The 20,886-nt window shown below is 43.7% G+C and overlaps 1 protein-coding gene across 2 annotated transcripts; it reads right to left on the bottom strand.

The window, feature by feature from the left end:
* Positions 1–541: 541 nt before the first annotated feature.
* AQP4 (aquaporin 4) lies at positions 542–13,918 on the bottom strand. Of its 2 annotated transcripts, none has more exons than XM_030012316.2 (5): positions 13,503–13,918; positions 8,730–9,144; positions 7,672–7,836; positions 7,218–7,298; positions 542–4,548 (listed from the first exon to the last, which is right to left on the bottom strand). In XM_030012316.2, the coding sequence occupies exons 1-5, from the start codon at positions 13,574–13,576 to the stop codon at positions 4,270–4,272; spliced, it is 1,014 nt and encodes a 337-aa protein (XP_029868176.1). In that variant the 5' UTR covers positions 13,577–13,918; the 3' UTR covers positions 542–4,269. The 2 variants fall into 2 exon arrangements, with proteins under 2 accessions (XP_029868176.1, XP_029868178.1); XM_030012318.2 differs by lacking the exon at positions 13,503–13,918 and adding an exon at positions 13,302–13,379.
* Between the last annotated feature and the right edge of the window lie 6,968 nt (positions 13,919–20,886).

The raw sequence follows: 20,886 nt of genomic DNA, 5'->3' as shown, positions 1-20,886 counted from the left end.
TCCTAAATTACAGACTGCAACAGCATGATTTAGATCATGTAAGTGGGTAACAAATAGTTCAGTCTATATCTGCATCTTGTCTATTTAGTAAGTCCTTGAGAAACTGAGATACACACAGGTTGATCTGAGATACAAAAAGTTGTGCATGGTGTTTTCATCTCTCACCTTGGAAAGAAAGGTTCACAATGTAAATTCTCACATATTTTATTTAGATTAAAAATATTGGATGGTGTACCATATCCTGAATGTGTTACACAGACTGCAGATAAAATGTTGCAGAGCACAGCAGCAACTGCTCTGCCATCAAGCACTAGAAAGGTGGAAATTCGAAGGCCGTCTAGCTTTTTAAGCAGATACTGTGGCAATTGTTAATAATCAGATATAAACCACATTTTTAAAAGCTCATATGCAAATACATGTGACAAGCCTAAACACTGCATGAGATGAGTCCTGCTCCTGCTTCCACTGAATGAATGAAAGATACAGCTCCCAAACACTTCAACAGGAAAAGGGTTGTGATGACAACTCAAATGCTGCAGGGTTTCTTTTTTCTTTTTTCTTTTTTTTCTCCTGAGAATAGTTAGAATTTGGCCGATAAAATACTCAGAGTCCATGCAACCCAAAAGGTATTTGTGTGCCTTGGTGTAACCACCCTTAGCTTCCATCCTTTCTTTTCTGAAATCCAGTGATTAAATATTTTGAATGTGTTTGTGAAAGTGCATATATAGCATTAGAAACCTGCCATCATGGAGGAGTGGGAGACTCATCCATGTTTTTTTTAGGACCCCAGGATGACAACATGCCTGGCAGACTTCCTGTGATATCTATCCACCATCATAAACAGAAGAGATTTACCGTGTCCCAGCCCAATCAATAAATACTTTTAGAGGACACCAAGTTATGTTATGAGGTGCAGTTTAGAGCTGAACATAAATCTCACTCAAACAGTATTAAAGTACACATTTTTAAATCATATTAAGGCAAAAGTATTTCCAATCCATAAAAAGTTAGGCCAGTCTATTATTTAACCAAATGTGACTGTTGGACACTGATGATACCAATGCAAAACAACTTAGAGAAGCACATATCCCTGCAAGTCAAAGATAAATTGAGTCCTAAGGTATGCTGAAGAGTGACGTTCCCTTACATGAATGGTGATCTCTTGCAGTGGGGCAGGACCATCTGTGACGATGGCCACTCCTAAGGATTTACTTTAGGGTGAGTCATAAACCTCAAGTCGAATGCATCACCTTCCAGAATTAAGTACCGTGCTGAAAGACTCTGATTTTGGAAAAAACACAGGCCAGTGCATGAGAGAAGCCATCAGACCCCCCAAAAGTTCAGGATCATTTCCACTGTAGTCAATGACGTACTCCTTCATGAGTTTCGTTCTGTGGGAGCAGGAGCAGACCTACCATATCTTGCTTTCCTACTGATGTCCAATGCATAGCAACATCCTTTACTGTCTAGTGGTCTCTATTTTAGCTTCCCTTCTTTCTCCTAATCTTTGCAGGAGCCTCAGTATCTTATCTCCGATACTGTCTTTGAGCAAGGAGTTCTCCTGGGACTGGTTCTGAGTGTTTGCCACACTTCATTCATACAGACTGTTTCAAGGAAAAAAATCCTCCTGGCTGAGGTGGCTGGTGCTATGCTTGTGTTGTGCTCACCTCAGCAGCAGAATCAGGCCGGCTGAAGAAAATATGCAACAAGCCATTTGTGTAAAGGACCCTTAAGCATAAAACAAATCACTTCTTATTTAAATAACACAGTACATTGCAAAATTCACAAATTAAGAGCTTCTAAAGAGTGTCTTTAAATAAAAAAATGCAAACCTTTGCTTAAAAATCTGCCAGTGCTATGTGTATTACTCTTTACTTTACCTGTTTAAGGCATGCAAAAGGTTTAATCAGTGTCCCTTTAAGAAATATAGCATTTGAAGGAAAAAACAAAAAAAAAGAAAAAAAAAAGCCAGAACAAATGCCTAGACAAAAAAAAACCCCACAAGTTTTGATCTTTCTCATTGAATCTATTTAGCATGGTATTTACCCATCTGGGCAGAGGTATGCAGGGGTCTAAACACCACACCTGTGTTGCCCTTCCCTGGGAGACTTAGTCCTTGCTGTGGGAAAGAGCTCTTATCTGCGATTTGACATTGTCCCTTGCAGGTCCCTAACCATGCTCATGCCCTTGAACCGTGATGCTGTCACTGTGTTGGGGCACAGCTAAGGACAAATATCAGCTGTTTCACTAGGCTCAACAGGCAGCTGCTCCTGTGATGCTGCAACAAGTATGTGATAGGGAGTGTGTCTGCTGGGAGGGCTCACGCGTCAGGAGCGGGGCTGTCCCTGGGCCACCCAAGGAAGCCCTGTCCTGCACCTGTGTATGCCACATGCTGTGCCTGGGCAGTGCAGGGGAGAGATTGTGGTCCAACTGCAAATGCATGGAGGAGTCATGAATCTCATGTTCAATGCAGGCAGCTTGTGCCACACTCTAACAGGGTTTAAGACAAGAAAAGTGTGAAACTAGGAAAGTGAGTATGGCAGGACATGCTGGGACTATACAGGAATGTGAGTTGGGATAGTAGAATTGCCTTTGGATCACAGTGCACAGATCTGAGTGTAGCAGTGGTTTATTATCTCATTAGAAACATCTAATTCCCCGTAATAAAGGTCGCATGTAGAGTATGTCAAAGAGCAGACAAGGCTATTACAGCCCACAGTCAGGGCTAATGCTTTTTTTCCCCCTCTTATTGCTAAATGGGCAGGAGTAGATTTTAAATTTCAAAATAAAAACTATACAATTACACTAATAATACCATGCTCCTGACTGCTCTGCAGCTGTATATTGTGAAACTCAAAGCCACTGATCAGAAACAAAAGCAGTAAGTCAGTACCAGCTTTACAGAAATGTTCTGCTGGGGTGATTATGTCTGTCAAAATACTTCTATAAGGGAAAGACTGATTACTGAACATATTTCATGTCCCTTTCCCCCTAAAAAACCCTGCAAGTGCTTGCATCTTTTCCTAACAACAGATAAAGAAACCGTTGCCAGAGGTGTAATTAAGACTATAGGAACACTGGAACAAGCATGGATCCTGTTCAAATAGTCAGGCATCAGTTACAACAAAAAGCCAGAAGCAGTCGTATTTTTATCATCCGTTATAAAAAAATATTTCCCAATCAGTGTTTCAATACAGTTAAAAGTTAAAAACCTTCTACATTACTAATGAATTAAACCCCCCATATCTCCAACCATCTTGTAAGAAAGTAGGTAAGTAATTTAAACGTTTAGTTTACATAACTTAGCACAGAAATGTGTATTTGAACAAGTGCACTGAAAACAGATATGCCTTCTCTTCTTCTGATATCTCTTATTTGAGTTATTAAGTAACAGGAAAGCCTTTATATTCTTTGCATGACCTTGAGAGTCTGCTAACACAAAATGGTCAATAGTCAAACCCCAGGAGAATGTTTCATGAGATAGACAATGACAAGAGGGAGCATGAAGTAGAGTCAAATGCTTTGCAGTCTTATTACAGTAGACGTGAACATTCAATTTCAGCATATTTACTCCCAGGAAGGGATGAAGGTAATATATTTATACTGCAAATCACATAAGTGAAATTTGATGGGTTGATAGAATTTTTTATTTTTTTTTTAAACCTATTGAAGTATCATCTTTTCAGGGGTAGTTTGCAAGGCAATAGTAATGTACATGGGTGGAAACAACACTCCTTTGCTTGACTGTCGATAAAACTCTTAAATACTGTTGGTGCTGTCCCTGAACCTCGCAGAGAACGCATAATGGATAAGATGTTCTAATCGGAGCTGACAACAGCCAATTAAGTGTCAGAAGAACAATCTGATAAGTAGGTCTTCATGTCTATAGGCATTTCCTGATACGTCTTAACTGTCAATCTGAATGTTAAACATCTCTATCTTCATCTCATTATTGACTGATTTATTAAAGAAGAATGCTTTCATCTCTTTTTTTGAGTTTGGGATTGTTCCAGAAAGAAGGAAAGGAAAATAGTAGGAACAGCTCTTAATATGGAATAATAGATGGGGAATCCTCATTATAGCAAAGTCCTAATATTCCAACTGAGCAGGCGTATGGTTTGGTGACACCGCTACCACGCAGCTGCCCGCACCATACCTGTTAAGAAATAGTAGATGCTCAGTTTAGAGGAGATCTGTTTCTTTAATAGGTGGGAGGATATCTGTGGACAGGCTAGCAGGCTGATCTCTGCTTTCAGTGCTTCTTGCTAGTCATACAGAAGACAACACCTCGCTGGATGGATCTCTTCCCTTCTTGTCCTCGCCCCTGTCGATATCAATCACATGAACTATGCCAGGCTTCAGGATCAGGTCATCCGTCTCTACATGGCTCCTGTTATCGTCCACCTCAATGTACTTCCCTTTGGACGGCTGGGTGGCCTTACTGAAGACGTCTTTAAAACGGCGCTTGAGTTCAACGTCTGGGCAATAGACATACTCATAAAGAGCACCAGCAAGGACTGCTCCTATTATTGGTCCCACCCAATATACCTGCAAAAAGAGGTGGAAAAAAAGACAGGCATTAAGCTCTTGAGCAAATAAAGAAGCCAGGGTGTCAGAGAAAAGCATGTCACTACAGACTTCACCCACAAAGCTTACTGCAAAATATCCTGGCCCAATCATTCAAACCAACTCTGCTTTCCAGAAAGGCATGGTCATATAGTTCCCTGCCTTTCATGAACTGGGGTGAAATCTGCCTGATATCAGACCAGTTTATGAGACAGAGAAGTGTAACTACCATAGCTTTCACAGATGGCAACCTGGAGCTCAGCAACTAAGTGACTGCTCTAAAATCACATATGAAGTTGGTCAAAAGGCAGTCTCTGGCAGTTAATGGCATTAGTCCTCTGTCACTTTTTTTTTTTCTTTCTGCCTGCTCCCAGTCTCTCTTTCTCTCACATGTATTTCACCCCCTTCAGAAATTCTCCCTAGTCACCTTCAATCCAGTCATCTAAATCACCTGGCGTCCGTGGGTGCAGCTCTCCCCTAAAAACTCCACTCATGCCAGCATTTAGGGAATTGCCAGGCAGTGGACCCCACAGAGCAGAGAAGAGGGACCTATGCTGACATGTTGGTGAGGTACGGTTACTACTTCCCCGATGCCTGAAAAAGATTTCAGTCTGTATGTGTGGTTACCAATCTTCTCAAGCGGACCAGCTGAGTGGCAGCAAAGCTACAGACACCTCCCATGGACAGACACACCGGCATCCTCTATGGCTGCCCTGCCTTCTGTTAATAGAAAGCAGCTTTTCCCCTCCTTTTTTAGAGGGGAATAGAAATAGAAAGAGCTTTTTCCCTCTTTATGGGAGATTCAACTTATTTTTTTAAACTTTGTCCAATAACAAAAAAGTACAGGTTCTTCACCATCCTTAGTTAGATCAACCATAGTTATAACATTTCTTGAGTAAAAAAACGCCACAGATCCTGGTGGAGTCGTGTATGACTTGTCAAATACAGCTCTGTAGTCGCATACAACATATAGTTGCTCTGGCATAGCTTTGCTTTTAAACTAGCAGGGGTAAGATGACTGAGAAGCAGGCCCACATCTTTGAAGAGAAGCAGTTTTGTCAAGTTTTATTGATCCATCTCTTTCCAAGAGGCCTCTTCTAAATTTTCATCGCTCATCACCAACTGTAGACAACATATATGGACTGTTTGCAAGATGACACACAAAATAAACACCAATGCAGAAAACCGATTTTCTTTCTGCATTTTCACTCAAGGTGACAATGAACTTTTAAGGAAATAAAACCTTTCCTAGTGTATACACAAACAGTTCTTCTTCAGTATTTCAGACTCACATTTCCATAATAATCCAAATTTGTCTTCTGATCCCACAAAATCCAACAGGCAGGCAGCTACCTGATTATCTAATTTGAATACAACCAACATACACAACTTTGTAGGAGACCTATCTATTTCAGCATGACATGGAGCAGTTCACTAATATCAGAAGGTGCAGAAGCCCACAGGCTTCTGTCAGTGGCATGCCAATGTCACTGCTCTGGAGGAGGAGAAAAGGCCATCCTTCCAAGTGGCCAGGACAGTAGCTAAGCTTCTCCTACAAGTTTCTCCATGGTACATTTGTTTATTGTTTATAGCTTTAGTTATAAATTACAGGCTCCCGCAGAGTATGGATAATTAATCTTGCAAAAGACTACGGCAGTTTTTCATATGAACAAGCCATTCACTGATAACTGGGTAAATCTGCCTCAATAGGATAACTCTTGGGAACAAAGTTACACATGGTATCGTGTTTGCAGAATTGGAGCCTTAGGGCCTGAAGACAATGCTATTTCTGTTATTAGCTGCAGTGGGAGCAATGTGGGCTTCATACTTTAAAAATCAAGAAAACCCTTATATGCACTGTAATATGCAGCTCGTACAGTTAGCATTGAAAGTGTCCCTAGAAGTGCTTTCCTTGTCTATAATTAGGTGAGGCTGAGCTGCAATCCATCTCTCCCTTATAAAATGTGAATTGGTTTTTAATAAGTTTAATAGTGGGATGCTATAGAAAATGACTGCATCATTCACAATCTGTTTATCAAATTCTTTCCTGTGCAAATACTCCTAGTTAAGCTGATGCTTTCAAACTGAAGCAGGTAACATCTGGTCTGGTCTGTGAAGACCAGACTGCAACCGCTTCATCTCTCACTGCGGGCATTCGCTAAGGCAGGTTCTCCCCCGGGAACCAGATCACAGAGGGTCCCTGCTCTCATTTTATACGTCTGCCCCAGTTTGCTGCAGAACCAGGTGAAACGTGAAGCTGACAGAATTACTTCCATAACTTCTCACCAGCATGACCAGGGGGTTTGCAACCTGCCTCGGAGGATTTTTCTTTCTAGCAGTTCAATTCTTTCAGTCTCGCCGGATTGCTCTTTTTGTTTTGAACTTTTTGTATGATTGCCTTTCTAACCCAGCTACTACCTCCACAAAACGGCCCCTGAATAGCAAGATGCTATTCCAACGTGCTGCATACTGCACCGCAGTCCTAGGCAAGGGGCATAATTATACCTAAGCTTGTGGCAGGTCAGTGCCTGTCTTCGTCAGTGATGGTCTCTATGGGGCGTACTGGGAGAGATAACTAAAAGCAATTGATGTATGAAAAATCCTGATAGCTGTTTGTCGCTATGGTGAAGGAAGCATAAAAGCAGAGTTACCCATTGGTTTTCCCATCTCCCCATGATGACAGCAGGTCCAAATGATCGAGCAGGGTTCATACTGGCACCGGTGTAATTGATCTAAAGCAGAGAAAAAATGTTACCTGTTATTAAAATCTAGATGATAGTTATTCATTTTCTGCTATTCCTTGTACTACGGGGACACCCTGGTTTTGCATGGCTTCTAATCATGACAGCAACTATTGTCACTCAGGTCCTGAGTCTTATCACGAAATTAACAAACTCATCACATAAACAGGCAGAAAACCTCTGATGCAACACCCTACCCAAGGGGACCCTCCTGCTACTCCAAAGGGTTTTGGCATGGATCCATAAAGAATACAGCAGCTATATAGCTAGAGCAGCTATAAAGGCCACAGAAACTTCCATTTACTTCTGAAGTAGTCATAAAGGGACAAGGGGTCTATTCTTTAAAGAGAAGCCATTAACTTACAGCAAATAAATGTCCAATTGCAACAGAAAATCCAATTGCTAAAGCTACTGAACCAGTGACATCACTTCGTTTTGAATCACAGCTGGCAAAAATAGTAAAAACCAGCTGGAATGTAATTATCAACTCCACCAGGAGTCCATGGCCAGCGGAAAGATCCCCGTGTACCTGAAAGAAAGGAAAGAAACACTGGAGATGAAACAAAGGTGATTTTGTAAATCAGAAAGCCACCACATACATTAATTGTATTTCACTGAAAGGTATTTCTAAATGGTACACAGTGAAAGACAACACGGAAATTTAGAAGTACAGGTTGCCCAAACCCTTATCCCTTTTCTTTTTTTTTTTTTTTGAGAGCCATGGAAAATTACTGCTGGACTGAGAACAGAGGCTTAACAGTAACATCCAACAAGAACTTCAAAGTTAGACTGCAGAAGTATAGTTTATTTTTACACAGGGATTTGCAAATGCTGCACTTCCCCTTCACCATTTTTTTCTTGGGAGCGCTGTAATTTACTATTCAATTATAAATTCATTAATTAGCCCTGACTTAATTAATTTAAATTTCAATTAAAAATTAAGCAGTGTGCGGCTCAAGTGCATTTTTAATAAGTCCTGCAACAGGGCTAACTGATGGCATTCCTTATTAGTTTAGAACAAAGCTGAAATCTAAGCCACAATCTATTTCAAAAGTATGTCATTTTAAATTGATGTTTTTTCAATCCCCATCATAATGGCATAGAATTAATTTCCCCCTCCCTAGCCCATATAGAAATGGCATTTCATGCATATATTATTTAAATTTTGTATGTAAATTAACATTACCTGCTGTCATCAGATTTGGGGAAGTTCTAGGAAAGAGAACTTCTATAAAAAGAACAGCTGTAGATATGACGCTGCATAAAGCCATCCTAAGGAGAGCTTTAAGCCCCGTCTAGATATTGTAAATAAACTAGCAAGCTCTTAAAACCTCTCCTTGAGCTCTCTTTATTCTGTGTGACACTGATTATATTTTCTTAGGCTCTAAGCTAGTCTAGTTCAAGAGCCGGAGAAGTGATTACCGCAGTGACTCCCAGGCCTCCCACCACACTTGGTGGTGTGACAAGGTAAAGGATGCCTGCGCCCACGATGGCTCCCAGGCACTGGGCGAGAATGTAGAAGACGGACTTGGCGAGGCTGATCTTCCTTGTGCAGACCATCGCCACGGTCACAGCAGGGTTAATGTGGCCTCCACTGATGTGTCCAAAGCACTGCACCATGGTTGCAATGCTGAGTCCAAAGCAGAGGGAGATAAGGACCATGTCTACAGGCAGGGGCTTCTCTGCTCCGCCCCAGTTGATTGTGGAGCCGAGGCTGAGGAGGACAAAAATGAGCATGGCCAAAAACTCAGCTGAAACGGCTTTCCAGAAGGGCTGAGTCCAGACTCCTTTAAATGCCACCATGATGCTTTCACACTTACACAGACGCCCACACTTACTGAAAAGGAAAACAAAGCTTCGTCAGAAGTCGCCAAATAAGCCTTTTGCTCTCCTGTTGGGTGTTGCTATCCAGCGGACTTTGGAGAAAAGGAGGCAATACCGAGCATCCTTGGGCTGGGACAACCACAGACACACACTGTCAGAGCAGACTGCCCTTAAAACATGACCAGGGTTTAAGCATCTGCAGGACACAAAGTGATTAATCACCCCCTGTGAGAAGCCTGCCTGTATAGCTTCAGTTCACAAAAAGCAACCTCTGTATTTTTTTAAATAAGTGAGTATGAAAATAAGTGTATTCTTCTACACTAGCTGACCTCTGCCTGACTTAGAGTCTGTAAAGCCCTACCACTTCCAGTGGCCTGTTGACCATCATACTCATTAAATCAGTGGGTATCCTCTTTTTCTAAGCAAATCTACTTTTCACAAAGCAGGTATGATAATTCCATAAAAAGCGATATCTTAGTCAAACCCTATTGGTTTTGATAACAGAGTTGGGAGGTTGCCCTGGGAGCTATAAGAGAAAGTCTATTTGTTTGAACATTCACTTTCAATTTATATTTACGCAAAAAGCAGTTTCTTCACTGTGGACATAGGGTAAAAATTGAATTCAGCCAGGAGAATAGATGCAATCCTAAATTCTGACCTTTAAATCAATCATGCAATCAATACAGTGCTTTCTTTTGGGCAAAGGGTGCCAAGTAAGCTGTGGAACGGAGCAATATTTTCTGTATGTGTGGTATGTAGAACTCTGTATGGCAAAGGAAGAAGTGTCTTGATTTTTCCACTCCTATGTGGAGATCCTATTTATTAGTCTACACTGCCTTCCTGATGAGCTACAATTTTGCTCGATGTTCAGATACCTATGAAAGTGGGTCACCAAAGAAAAAGTTATTTGTGGTATTAATAAATTAGGAGAATAAGCCAAAAGGGAAGCATTTTAATGAGTTTCTAAGGAATGCTAACAAGATTCTTCTCTAAAAACAAAAGCAAAAAACCTCCAACCCCTCCAAAAAGCAAAAAACAAAGGAAAGAATATTCAGCTGCTACATTTGGGAACAGAATTTCAAGTGGAAGATGGATGAATTTATGCTCAGTTATCTAAGGTAACTGAGCTACAATGCATTTTTAATACCACTTACATCAGAAAGAAGCACAAAAGGCATGTCTGGCCTTTTCAAGTTCTTGCAAGAGGAATGGCCCATGAATTTCTTAACAGTTGCAGAGAGTTAGGGAAAGGCAATTTAATCCTGTGACTGGAGCAAATAATTTGTTTCCCTGTCTCATTTCTTATGCTAATATACTGTATATTTTGGATAGGTCATGTGAGCTCTATCTCAGTTCTCTAGACTCTCAGATGAGAACAAGAATTACAAGAATTACATTATCTCCTGCAAATAGCTATTGTAAAGGGCTTGTGAAGTGATCTGAGAGACTTGAGCGGGACCTGGTCTGCCAGAGAACTAAAGCCAGAACCTCAAAAGAGAAAAAAAGCCATTCCTCAAATCTTCTGATTTTGGGTCAAACCTGAGACAAACTGAAAGCTGTTTTTGTAAGATCTCATATTAACAGTCAGTTAATGACCAACTATCTAGACTGGTCTTTTTGTTCAAAATGGCTCCAAAATGATCACCTCCCCCAGTGCAAAAGCTCACAGGTATTTTGTCGTCCTTACCTTTGAACCCTATGTCCAGATTCTCACTGAAACCTAAAGGCTCACTAACAATTTAATTTAGTGGCCTGAGTAAGACAAAGGTGCTATACCCATACTGAGAAGAGCTCATTTTCCCAGGGCATGTCCCAGGTGAACATTTAATATAGGGATGAGGCATATCCTGAAGTCCATGGCAAAGAAACCTGCACACACAGACAAGGGAAGTGGCACTCATCTACCTTTTCACCCCCAACTCAGTTGGTATGCAACCTGGATTTCCCCGAGCTTTTCCTTGCGCTTATTTTTGCTAAGCGAAACTCAAGCCCTGGTGTTCTATTCCAGACTTCTGCAAAATTTCCAAGCACCAAGGGCACTATAGGGGGAATGCAGGTTTTTGGAGCATGGGAGAGAGGGGTACGGTGACTCCTGGCTTCTTCTTCGTCGGAGTGTGCCTGACCATCCCATAAGATCTACAAATTGACTGCATTTCTTCATCCTGTAGAAGTGGACAGAAAAGGGTGTTTGTATTGGGTATCAAAACCGTGCAGTTAGCTTCCTTCTAGTTGTGGAACATCTTGGAAGAACACATTGAGAGTAAGTGTGTGTGCACCTGCACGCACGTGTGCAAGAGAGAGCCAGGGAGGATCCGGAAGATCACACCTTCTACTGAACTGCCGATGGGCTTGTCTAGAAGGAGGCTACGTCTTAGGAAGGGCAGATCTCATGCTGCTTCTCTAGCTGAGACCACCTCCAATCAATTCAGTCAATGTTTACAGCCCTGAAAATGCAAAAATGCTGCATGCAAGCCAAAAGCATAACTCAAACATAGAAGCTTGCTCATCAGCATAAAGAAAGTTTCTGTTCTTCTAAAACAGCATGCTACATGGAAAAAAATAAAAATGGTAGAACTACACTGTCAGCCATACTTTGACAGTAAATGATCTAAACATCTATTTTTAATGCGCACATGTTTTGCTGAAGCAGTCTGTTTTTCTGTGATTTCAATACCCAGCAAAATGCCCAGCTGTCATGGCCAAATCCTACTTTCAAAATGCACACCTTTCTTCCCCACAGCAACCCCCCCTACAAATGCTAATAAAAGCTTAATACTGTGTTTGAGCCCCGAGTCCAGGTTTTCACTTCAATCCAAGGGCTATCAGCAGCTTAGTAATCAACACCATCTCCAACATCCACTCTTTTTTTCAGCATGCAGTTAATTTAAAGGCTTGCGATGAGACAGAGAGTGAGCGATGGCTGTGCCAGGTCTGAAACCAAAATGGGACTTTCCAGCAGCTAAGATTTCCCACCAAAGTTGCAAAACAGTTTTTTGGAGTAGTTGTTGTCCATGGTTGCCTTAGATAAACACAACAGAGAAACAGAAAGACACTTTGATGTTATGGTCACACATTAATTTCACGTGTGGCCACACTTGAAGTTCTCTGGTCTGGACTACAAGATTACACAGTGGACTGTGTCTAATAGGATGCACGGTGGCTTTTTACAGGTCGTGCTGCCATCAGAGCTGCAGGCATGATTACGGCTTCAAGGCCATAACAATACAAATAAATAACACAGGCTTCCCTACAGAAGTCAAGCGGTATTTTTAAAATTCTTCCTTTTCTAACTGGTATCATTTCAAGGAGCAGAGCAAACAGCCGGGCCGTGGGCTTCCCGCCAGCCGCTCCACACGACACCACTGTTGCACAGAAGTTTTGTGCGTGTGGCGGCTATTTACAGTGGCATCTCTGCAGCAAACTCACATACTGCCCGACCTGCCCTGGCACAGCCGGCTGTAGCTCAGATGGACGTCAGGCACCCGCTTGCCAGCTTGGGTGGAGGAGGAGGAGAGGCTACTGTTGCAAAACAAATGCACCATCGCAGGGCTTGCTTGGAACCATTTCGCCTCATTTTCCAACACGATGTTGAATGCGCGACTGACGTGGGTATCTGCAGGAGGTGGGATGGGGAGGCTCGGGAGCCCAGTACCGCAGGTTTTTGCCTGTGCGGCAGTCGGCCTTTCTGCACACACGCCCCTCCGTCGCGGGACCGCAAGCGGCGAATAAAACAAAGTTTTAGGGTGGGCAAAAGGGGGGTTGGGGGTGTGTGTGCGTGCGCTGGCAACCGGTTCTCTGCCCCGCTTCGCGCCTCCAGTGTTAAAACCCAAGGACGACTGAAAGGCTCCGTTCGTGCCTTCGGGGAGGGGGCACGGCGGGGCCGCCCTGGAAGCTATCCCGCGGGGCAAAACGCCGGGGCAAGGCAGCTCGCAGCACCCCCGAGCCCCCCCCCGACCCCGAGCCCCCCGCCCCCGCCGGCGCAGCGAGGGCAGCCCGGCTGCGCGCTCCTCCCGGCGCCGCACACCTCGGGGCGTGGGGGGGGGGAGGGATCCCCTCCCGCAGTCGCGCCCCCCCCTCCCCTTTCCCGTAAAGTCATCTTCGGTTCGGGTGGGCCGGGCCGCCCCCCCTCCGGCCCCCCCCCCCGCGCCCCGCGGAGGGCCGCGCACTCACCCGCGGCGCGGAGCGGCCGCTCCGTCGCTCATCCCTCGCCGGCGGGCGCGGAGCGGCGGCAGCGCGGGCGAGCGGCGCCGGCCGGGGTGGGCGCGGGGCGGGGGCGCGGGGGGTGGCCCGGCCCGGCCCGGCCCGGCTCGGCTCCCCAGCGTGCGGCTGGCCGCCGCTGCCGCCGCCGCCGCGGTCCCCTCCCCTCCCTACCTGCTGCTCCGTGCGGGCGAAGGGGGCTTGAGAAAGTGCCGCCGGAGCACCGGCTGCGGGTCGTTTGCCGTCATGTGAATATGCAGATTAATCGAGGGGGTTCGCGGCTGCCCGTTCAAAGCGGCGGCGGCGGCGGCGGCAGCGGCAGCCGCCGGGGCGAAGGGAGCCCGCTGTGCTTCCGCGGCGCGGGCTGCGCTGCATCGGGAAGGAAGGGCTCAGGGGTCTCTCGGTTTCTTCTCTGCCACACGCTGCATCGAAGGAAGAAGCGGTCTGAGCACCTCTGCAGCCAGGGAGCTCTACCCAGCTGAAATGCCTGTTAGGACCTTCTTACTGGAACGCTACTGGTTACAGGAGAGGCAAAGTGCTTTTATTTGTTGGAAGTTGCTAAACTCAACAAAGTTTTGCCTAGCATGGAAAGCCAAAGGAGGCTGCTGAAAACAACCGTTGACATTAGACCATGATGCTGTTGAGGAGATTCCGATGGTCCCTACCTCAAGAAGAACCCAGTGACTCTACAGCCTGCAAACAACCCCATGAGAAAACAGGCCTTCACGTCATATGAAAAAACCAAAGTTGCCTAAGTTTCCAGGCACAGTTATTTCATCAGAGAATGCATAGAAACTGTCGCTGGAAGAAGACAAGGCTGAAAATGGAACAAAGTATCTAGAAAATTCTTTTTCTTTTTCCAGTGGCTTAGGCCTTTGCATGCAGTAAAAGTATCTGTGCGTAAGTTACATAGAAAACATTTTAAGGGACACGTAAACAAGGTTAAAATAGCATGCACAGAGAAACTACATCTGCTGCCACGCATCCATGCAGCAACAGAGAAAGCATCAAAGTTTGGCATGATGATCAGCCAGCCTGTACCTGGCACGCTGTACCAGATAATCCTTCTGACCATTAGAAAACAGTGCAAGATCTCAAGAACTACTTTGGGCATGGAGACCATGGATAAAAAGTCCTCTCAGCTTCCTCTAGGAGATTGTAGGTAATAATTTACACCAGTGAAAAGCAAATATTACGTGTAACACTATGAATTCAGGATGCCCTGGACAAATTCGTACACACAGCAATAAAAAAAGACATGCCCCTGTGTTAAATACTTACCGATCACCATTTATGGTCAATGCAGGTGATCATAAAGCACAAATGTAGGTGTTTCTCTCACATTTGCCTGCTCTACCCCTAAAGCCATAGAATCATAGAATCATTTATGTTGGAAAAGACCTTCAAGATCATCGAGTCCAACTATCATCCATGCCCACTAAACCATGTTCTGGAGTACCTTGTCTACGCGCTTTTTTGAATATCTCCAGGGATGGTGACTCAACCACTTCCCTGGGCAGCCCATTCCAATGTCTGACAACCCTCTCAGTAAAGAAATTTTTCCTAATATCCAACCTAAACCTCCCTTGCCGCAACTTGAGGCCATTTCCTCTCGTCCTATCTCCAGCACCATGTCATAAAGGATACCAAGAGACATTCACAATTTGACGGCAAAAGAAAAAAAGCTGGCTGGATGTTTGCCTTTCTAGTTTTCAAGCTTTGCTTCATTTGCTTATGTCTTGAGCTTAGTCAAGAGCGGGTGCAGTCATCAGTACACAGCTCTGCTCTTTCATTTGCTGCGTTTGGTTTTTCAATCTATGGTCTTCACAATCTGCTACAGTGATTCCAGAAACTTCAAGTTCTAACGCTGTCTTACTGACACATAAGCCCACTGTCTACTTCATACACTCACAGACCAACTTTTTCTGTCAAGACTGCAGGAGGAGTTCCTCACAGTGAAAGAATTTCAGTTAGGATGCTCCTCTGCATAAGGTTTTTTTTACCCCTGTTCCCCTTTTCCCTCTGCCAGGAATTACTGTACAAAAAGCTCCTTTTTAGTGCTCTTGTTTCAAACACCTGTGGCTTTCCTTGATGTGGCTTGCACGTGCCACATCTTTTCCCACCTGCATTTGGTGAAGTCATTATCTAATTATTTCAGCCTTTTATGCCATGGCTACTTCTCATACAAATCCTTTCCTCTGCTGTTCCAAAAGCTACAAAAGGTACCCGTACAAACCTCAAATTTACTTCCAGTTTTGGAGCTGGCTGTTTCAAATCAGGGCTGAGTTTGCTTTCATAGCTTTTCCCTGACAACACGCTTGTTCTTTGGCACCTTGCAGACTCTGCTCCTGTGGCCCATTTGTTTCATCACAAACAAAATTCGCTTAGCAAAACCAATAACTGCTTTTCCTTTTCTTGCAGATAGCATATATCTGCTCTTCTTGATCTGCAGAGCAGATCACTGCCACACGGAGAAGCCAGAACATTAATAGCTTCTGTCACTGCTACCATTCTTATTGCGATAGATCTTCCAGAGGATTACACAGAGGTTGTGGCCACATAAACAGAGAAAGGCAATGCTTCAGGCACAAACCTGGAGCAAACTGCACTGTGCCAGCTCTGATCAAACAAATGGACTATGTTTTGTTGAAAGCACAGAAGGCAAGGAAGACATCCCTTGAGATGGCACTGAAAAACACAGGAAAGCTGCCCCAGTTTGTCCAGGGATAAATTTGTCAATGTTGGGAGTTGGGGCCACATAGGTTCTTTTCTTTTTTTTCTTTTTAATTATATATTTTCATCTTTATAAAACCTGGGTTCGCTCATTTTGGACTTCTACCCAAGGATGAAATATTCCTCCTGCTGCTGTGCTCAACACAGTTAAGGAAATAACTTACGAAAGAATATCTATGAAAAATTTAAAAATGGTGTTAAAGCTCAACCGATGTCTGAGGGAGGGGAAATGTGCAGTGGAATCTCGCTGTGCCTCTGCTTCTCCTTCACTGAACATTAAATCTGAGTTTCTACAGTCATTTTTAGGGCATCATGAATTAAAGATCTCCGTAGGAACATAAGCCATGGTGAAAAGATGCTGCAACACATAAGACACATTCTGAACAAGGACTTCCAAGACAATGGAAGTGTGCTGGATCTGGGATTTCGGTTTGGTCTGTTATGGAGGAGAGGGCACACTGCCAAAGTCAGAGGAATGTGCAAACAGCTAATTCCAGCTAAAGCAATATGAGGGAGAGAGACAGAAAAACTCCCAGCACTAGATTCTGTCACCTCAGTGAATAGCAGTGTGGGGAGAGTCCCTTTGCTCCTATGGTGAGTCTCATGGATATCCATCCTGGGCAACTCTGTCAGACCATGGGGTTTGTCAGACAAGACTGAAGCAGAGAAAAGAAAGACCAAAATCCAAGAAAGGACATAATTTAGAAGCATTGTGTGTTTTCTCAGTGCCTTAGTCCTTTTGCACTTGTACCCAGCGGATCTGGACTGTTCTCCTTTCCGTTGCTGTTAAGCTCCTCAGCTTGCTCAGCTCCTCTCTCAGCACCACTTCAGGCTTTCAGTTTCCACAGGCAATGAGTCTTACATGCATGTGCTCTCTCTCTTCCCCTCTCTTTCTCTGGGTGTTCCTGCCCCTTCCTACAGACTTTGAACCCACCAGCCAGTTTTAGCTACAGCTGATGGAGGATCAGAAATCCCAAAGCTGTTTAGGCTCCTGCCAGCCCCATGAGCCTGAGTGGCTGCAGGTAAGCACAGCAAAAGGGTCGCTTGCTGCTGCTGGCAGGAGAGGCTCCAGGAGGATTTTCAGCAGTGCCTGAGTGATGGAGGGACTTAGCTGCTGTTTTCAAAGTGGTGCAGACTCCTAGGAGTCTAAATTCCTTTGACCTTCCTTGGCTCCTGTTGACAAGAGCATTTGAGAGCAGGCTGTAAGCCTTTCAGAAACCATTGACGCTTGCAGAAACTCTCAGACTTCCTTTTCTGACTGATTGAAAGTTTCATTCTGTTGCCACTAATAAATCCCCCTCCCCTCACCAATTTATGTTTTATAAGTTTGGGTTAATCTTTGTCTACTAAAAGGATCTTACATAAAACATCGCTTATTGAAATGTGATCTTTGCACATTTCTGCAGTTTTAATTTTCCTGTGGTGTAATCTTGTTACTTAGGTCATTCATTTTGTCACGCCTTGGTATCAGTCTGGTCCAGGTTTGGCTGCAGGGCTATGTTCTCCTGACATTTAGAGCAAGAATTCCCTGGGAAATCAGTCAAGAGATTTGACATTGCTGCTGGCCAAGCTCCAGCGGGTTTAGTTTTACTCTCCTTCTCTATTTATTGCGGAATCTGTCTGTCCACAAGCTGCACATTGAGTTCCGTGCTAGAGAAGGAGAACTGAAAGGGACAAAATGGCCATTCATTTGGGGGATTCATTCAGGCTTTTCAGAAAGGTTTTACAAGAAGCTGTGCACTTAGATGACTGCTGAGCTTCCTTAGCCCTGCTTTATTGCCTCCCTCACGAGACAATTTGGATTGACTGCTTTTTCTTTGCTCTCTCCCCCCACCTCAATAGACAGAAATTATAGTTGGAAAAGCAAAATTAAGATCGAGGTAGTATAGGGACCACCGGGAGGTTTTTCATCTCTAGAAATAGTTTAATTTCAGCATGGCATGGACGGGTCCTTTGCTGGCAATATGGGAAAAAAAAAAGTCCTTTTTCTCCCCTCCTGTCACAAACTGCTGCAAATCCTATTGCAAAAAGCTCCCTCAGTGGCAGAGACAGCCAGGATTTGATGAACCGGAGGGGAGGAGCAGGAAAGCAGCCCTGGGCACTCATGGGAGCTACAGGAGAGTCACAGGAAGAATCCCGGGTCAACTGGAAATGGGGGAGAGAAGTAGCTCTCTTGTGGAGGGGGGGCAATGACATGCAGTGGCACAGGGCAGGGTGCAGGAGGGTCTGCACGTGCCAGGAGGGAAAAACAGCCCAACATGCTGGTGGCCTGTGCGCTGAGGGTTGTGTAGTCTTAGCCAGTGGGGACAAAGAGATTTGTCTAACTTTGCTAGGTGAGACACTGAAATTTGGTTAAGTGCTTGCAGATTTTATCAGCCACAGAAAATGTAGTACTCCACTTCATAATCCCACTGTGGTGTGCTCTTGAACATCCAGCCATGCTTTGCTGACTGATCTGAGTTGCTCTCCCTTACAGTCCTGCTGCTGTTTCTAAGCTCCTCACCTCCAAATGCTGAGCCTCTTCCCCCAGCACTGCTTCAGGCCTTCAGTTTCCTACAGAAACAAAGCTCAGTCAAAGAATCATGGAGTTTAAGATGAGATGGCAACAAAATATTTTCTAGTTAACTTGATCTATCATAGACCATTACACTTAATCTCATGACACATTTCATGAGTTCAATCACTTACATTTGGTTAAATACATTTTACAAAAAGCATCCTTGCTTAATTTGAAAACTCATGGGGTAGAAAATCCACCCATTCCCTTGGTAGCTTATTCCCAAGACTAATCATTTTTATCAACAAAAATGGTCTTTGTCTCTAAACTGAGTTTGCATGAATACATCTGCCATATAGTCATTCTTATTAAGCTATTCTCTCCCCGATTAAAAAGCCTCTTGTGCTTCTACTGTATCCCCATGAGGATACTTATATAATGTGAGCAAGTCATCTTTCCATCATCCATTTGATAAGCTAAGCAGATTGAGCTCCTAAAGTCTCTAACTCCAAAGAAATTTCTCTAACATTTTTTTTCAGCTCTTGTTTGTGCCTTCACCACTTTTTCAACATGCTTTTTAAAATACATTTTTAATATTGGACTCCCAGCAGGCATATTCTGAAGTAAAAGCATTTCTTGTAGCACGCCTAGGTATTGAATTAGGCCTTCTTACTGCAGCATAGCATTGAGGAAGCATTCCTCCTCGCTTCTCCACAATAACTCCTCAGTCCTTCTCAGGATACAGACCTCATTCTGTAGATAAGTCTTGTTTCACTCCGAGACATGAAATATTGCAGACATTCTGTCTGACAGGGATCACGCTAGAGAACAATCCAGTCATCTGTGTTTGGACATCCTTTCCTCAACCTACCAATTTAAGTCATGTTCAAACTCTACTGGCAGCGAGTCTGTATTTACTTTCGGATTTACTTACTGAGGAAAATCCTGAGGCAGATGAGGCCTCACAGCGATCCCTTCAGATCCATGCCAACTGCTGCCGTTACTACTCCACTAACTACTTTCAGAGATCTGTCAGCCAGGTCTGAATCCCTTTACAGCTCCATGGCTAATGTATGGTGGTAATGCTTTAAACAAATGTCACTCAGTATTGTGGTAGAGTCTCTAGAAACACATTGTTCTGTGCCACTACCTCTGTCAGCCAATGTGTAATCTTAAAAATTAAACCTGTACTGTGTTGTTGTTGGTTTTCTTTTTTTTTTTTTTTTTGGCAAGGCTGAGGCTCAGTGGCACAGTATATTTGACATGTGGCCTAGTGGTAGGAATTTGTTCTTTGTCCAAGCCATCTGCTGTATGTAATATAGTGATAATATATATAATACATATATAGATTCATAGCCATAGGATTTATACACCTAGTGGAAATGTATGTCATGAATGGGCTTACGCAGTATGTTCTGAGAAAGGCAGTTTTGCTTCAGATCATTCAGGCTATCTTTGTAGATTACAATAGTAACTGTCTTCTTAATACTATGTATTTTGCGGAGTTTTTCTTCCCTCTCAACATTAATACCTTCTAAAAGCTGAAACCTCGGGCAATAGAAGTGAAGATGTTGAACTTTTTTCTATGCAAAGGTGCATCTTTCACTGAACTAACTGAAAAGCAGGGTCTGACTATGAATATTTACAAGTTCAAGCTCTTTTGTCCATAAGTTTCTAAAGAAAATCTGATAGCATGTTTTTCTTGAAAGCCTTTGTAGAACATTAGTTTCATTTCTGACAGTTTTCCGTGTTTACGGAAAAAACTTGCTTGAAAAAAAATTAGATGAAGCCTAATAACTTGTGATATAGATGCCACATTTTTACTGGACTAGGAGACAGGTTTTAAACTCAGAAATGACAATTGGAGTTGTTCAGTCTCTTTTACAGCAGAAGCTGTTACTGCTTTGGAGATTCTTGCATTGGTTCAATTGTCAACAAAGATAATAGAGATTAACACAAACAAACAAACACTTCTTGCTGCCATCCTTAGCTTCACTGACACCAGCTTATCGCCACTGCATGGATGGATGGACAGTTGGTTGGTGAACATATGAGAACTGATCAGTTAACAATGCTTTGTCTTCGGCTACTGAACTCAAGTGAACGTGCTGTGGGAGCACATGCAGCCATAGAAAACAGTCTTTTGAGGCCCATAGCTCTAGTCCAGTATTCACGTGTATTGGCAACCCACAGGGATGGAGGGACAGTGGCGGATGCAATCTGCAAACATGGGATGAAATCAAACACAGGGCCAGAGGGCTCTCCTGCTTTATGCTACTTTCACATCTCGTGTTTCTTTCTAAGGAACATTTTCTAACCTAACCTCCG

This window comes from Aquila chrysaetos, chromosome 4 (assembly GCF_900496995.4).
Source record: "Aquila chrysaetos chrysaetos chromosome 4, bAquChr1.4, whole genome shotgun sequence".
Classification (NCBI taxonomy): domain Eukaryota; kingdom Metazoa; phylum Chordata; class Aves; order Accipitriformes; family Accipitridae; genus Aquila; species Aquila chrysaetos.
The sequence above is the reverse complement of the archived record's forward strand: the minus strand, read 5'-3'. Positions and strand labels throughout refer to the sequence as shown.

Excerpts from the sequence above, each read along its gene's own strand:
- AQP4 (XM_030012316.2), bottom strand. The coding sequence starts at position 13,576 with ATGACGGCAAACGACCCGCAGCCGGTGCTCCGGCGGCACTTTCTCAAG. Across the intron at positions 7,837-8,729 it reads GAGGCCTGGGAGTCACTGCG|GTACACGGGGATCTTTCCGC; the intron begins GTAATCACTTCT and ends CCTTTCTTTCAG. Across the intron at positions 4,549-7,217 it reads GGAGATGGGAAAACCAATGG|GTATATTGGGTGGGACCAAT; the intron begins GTAACTCTGCTT and ends CTCTTTTTGCAG.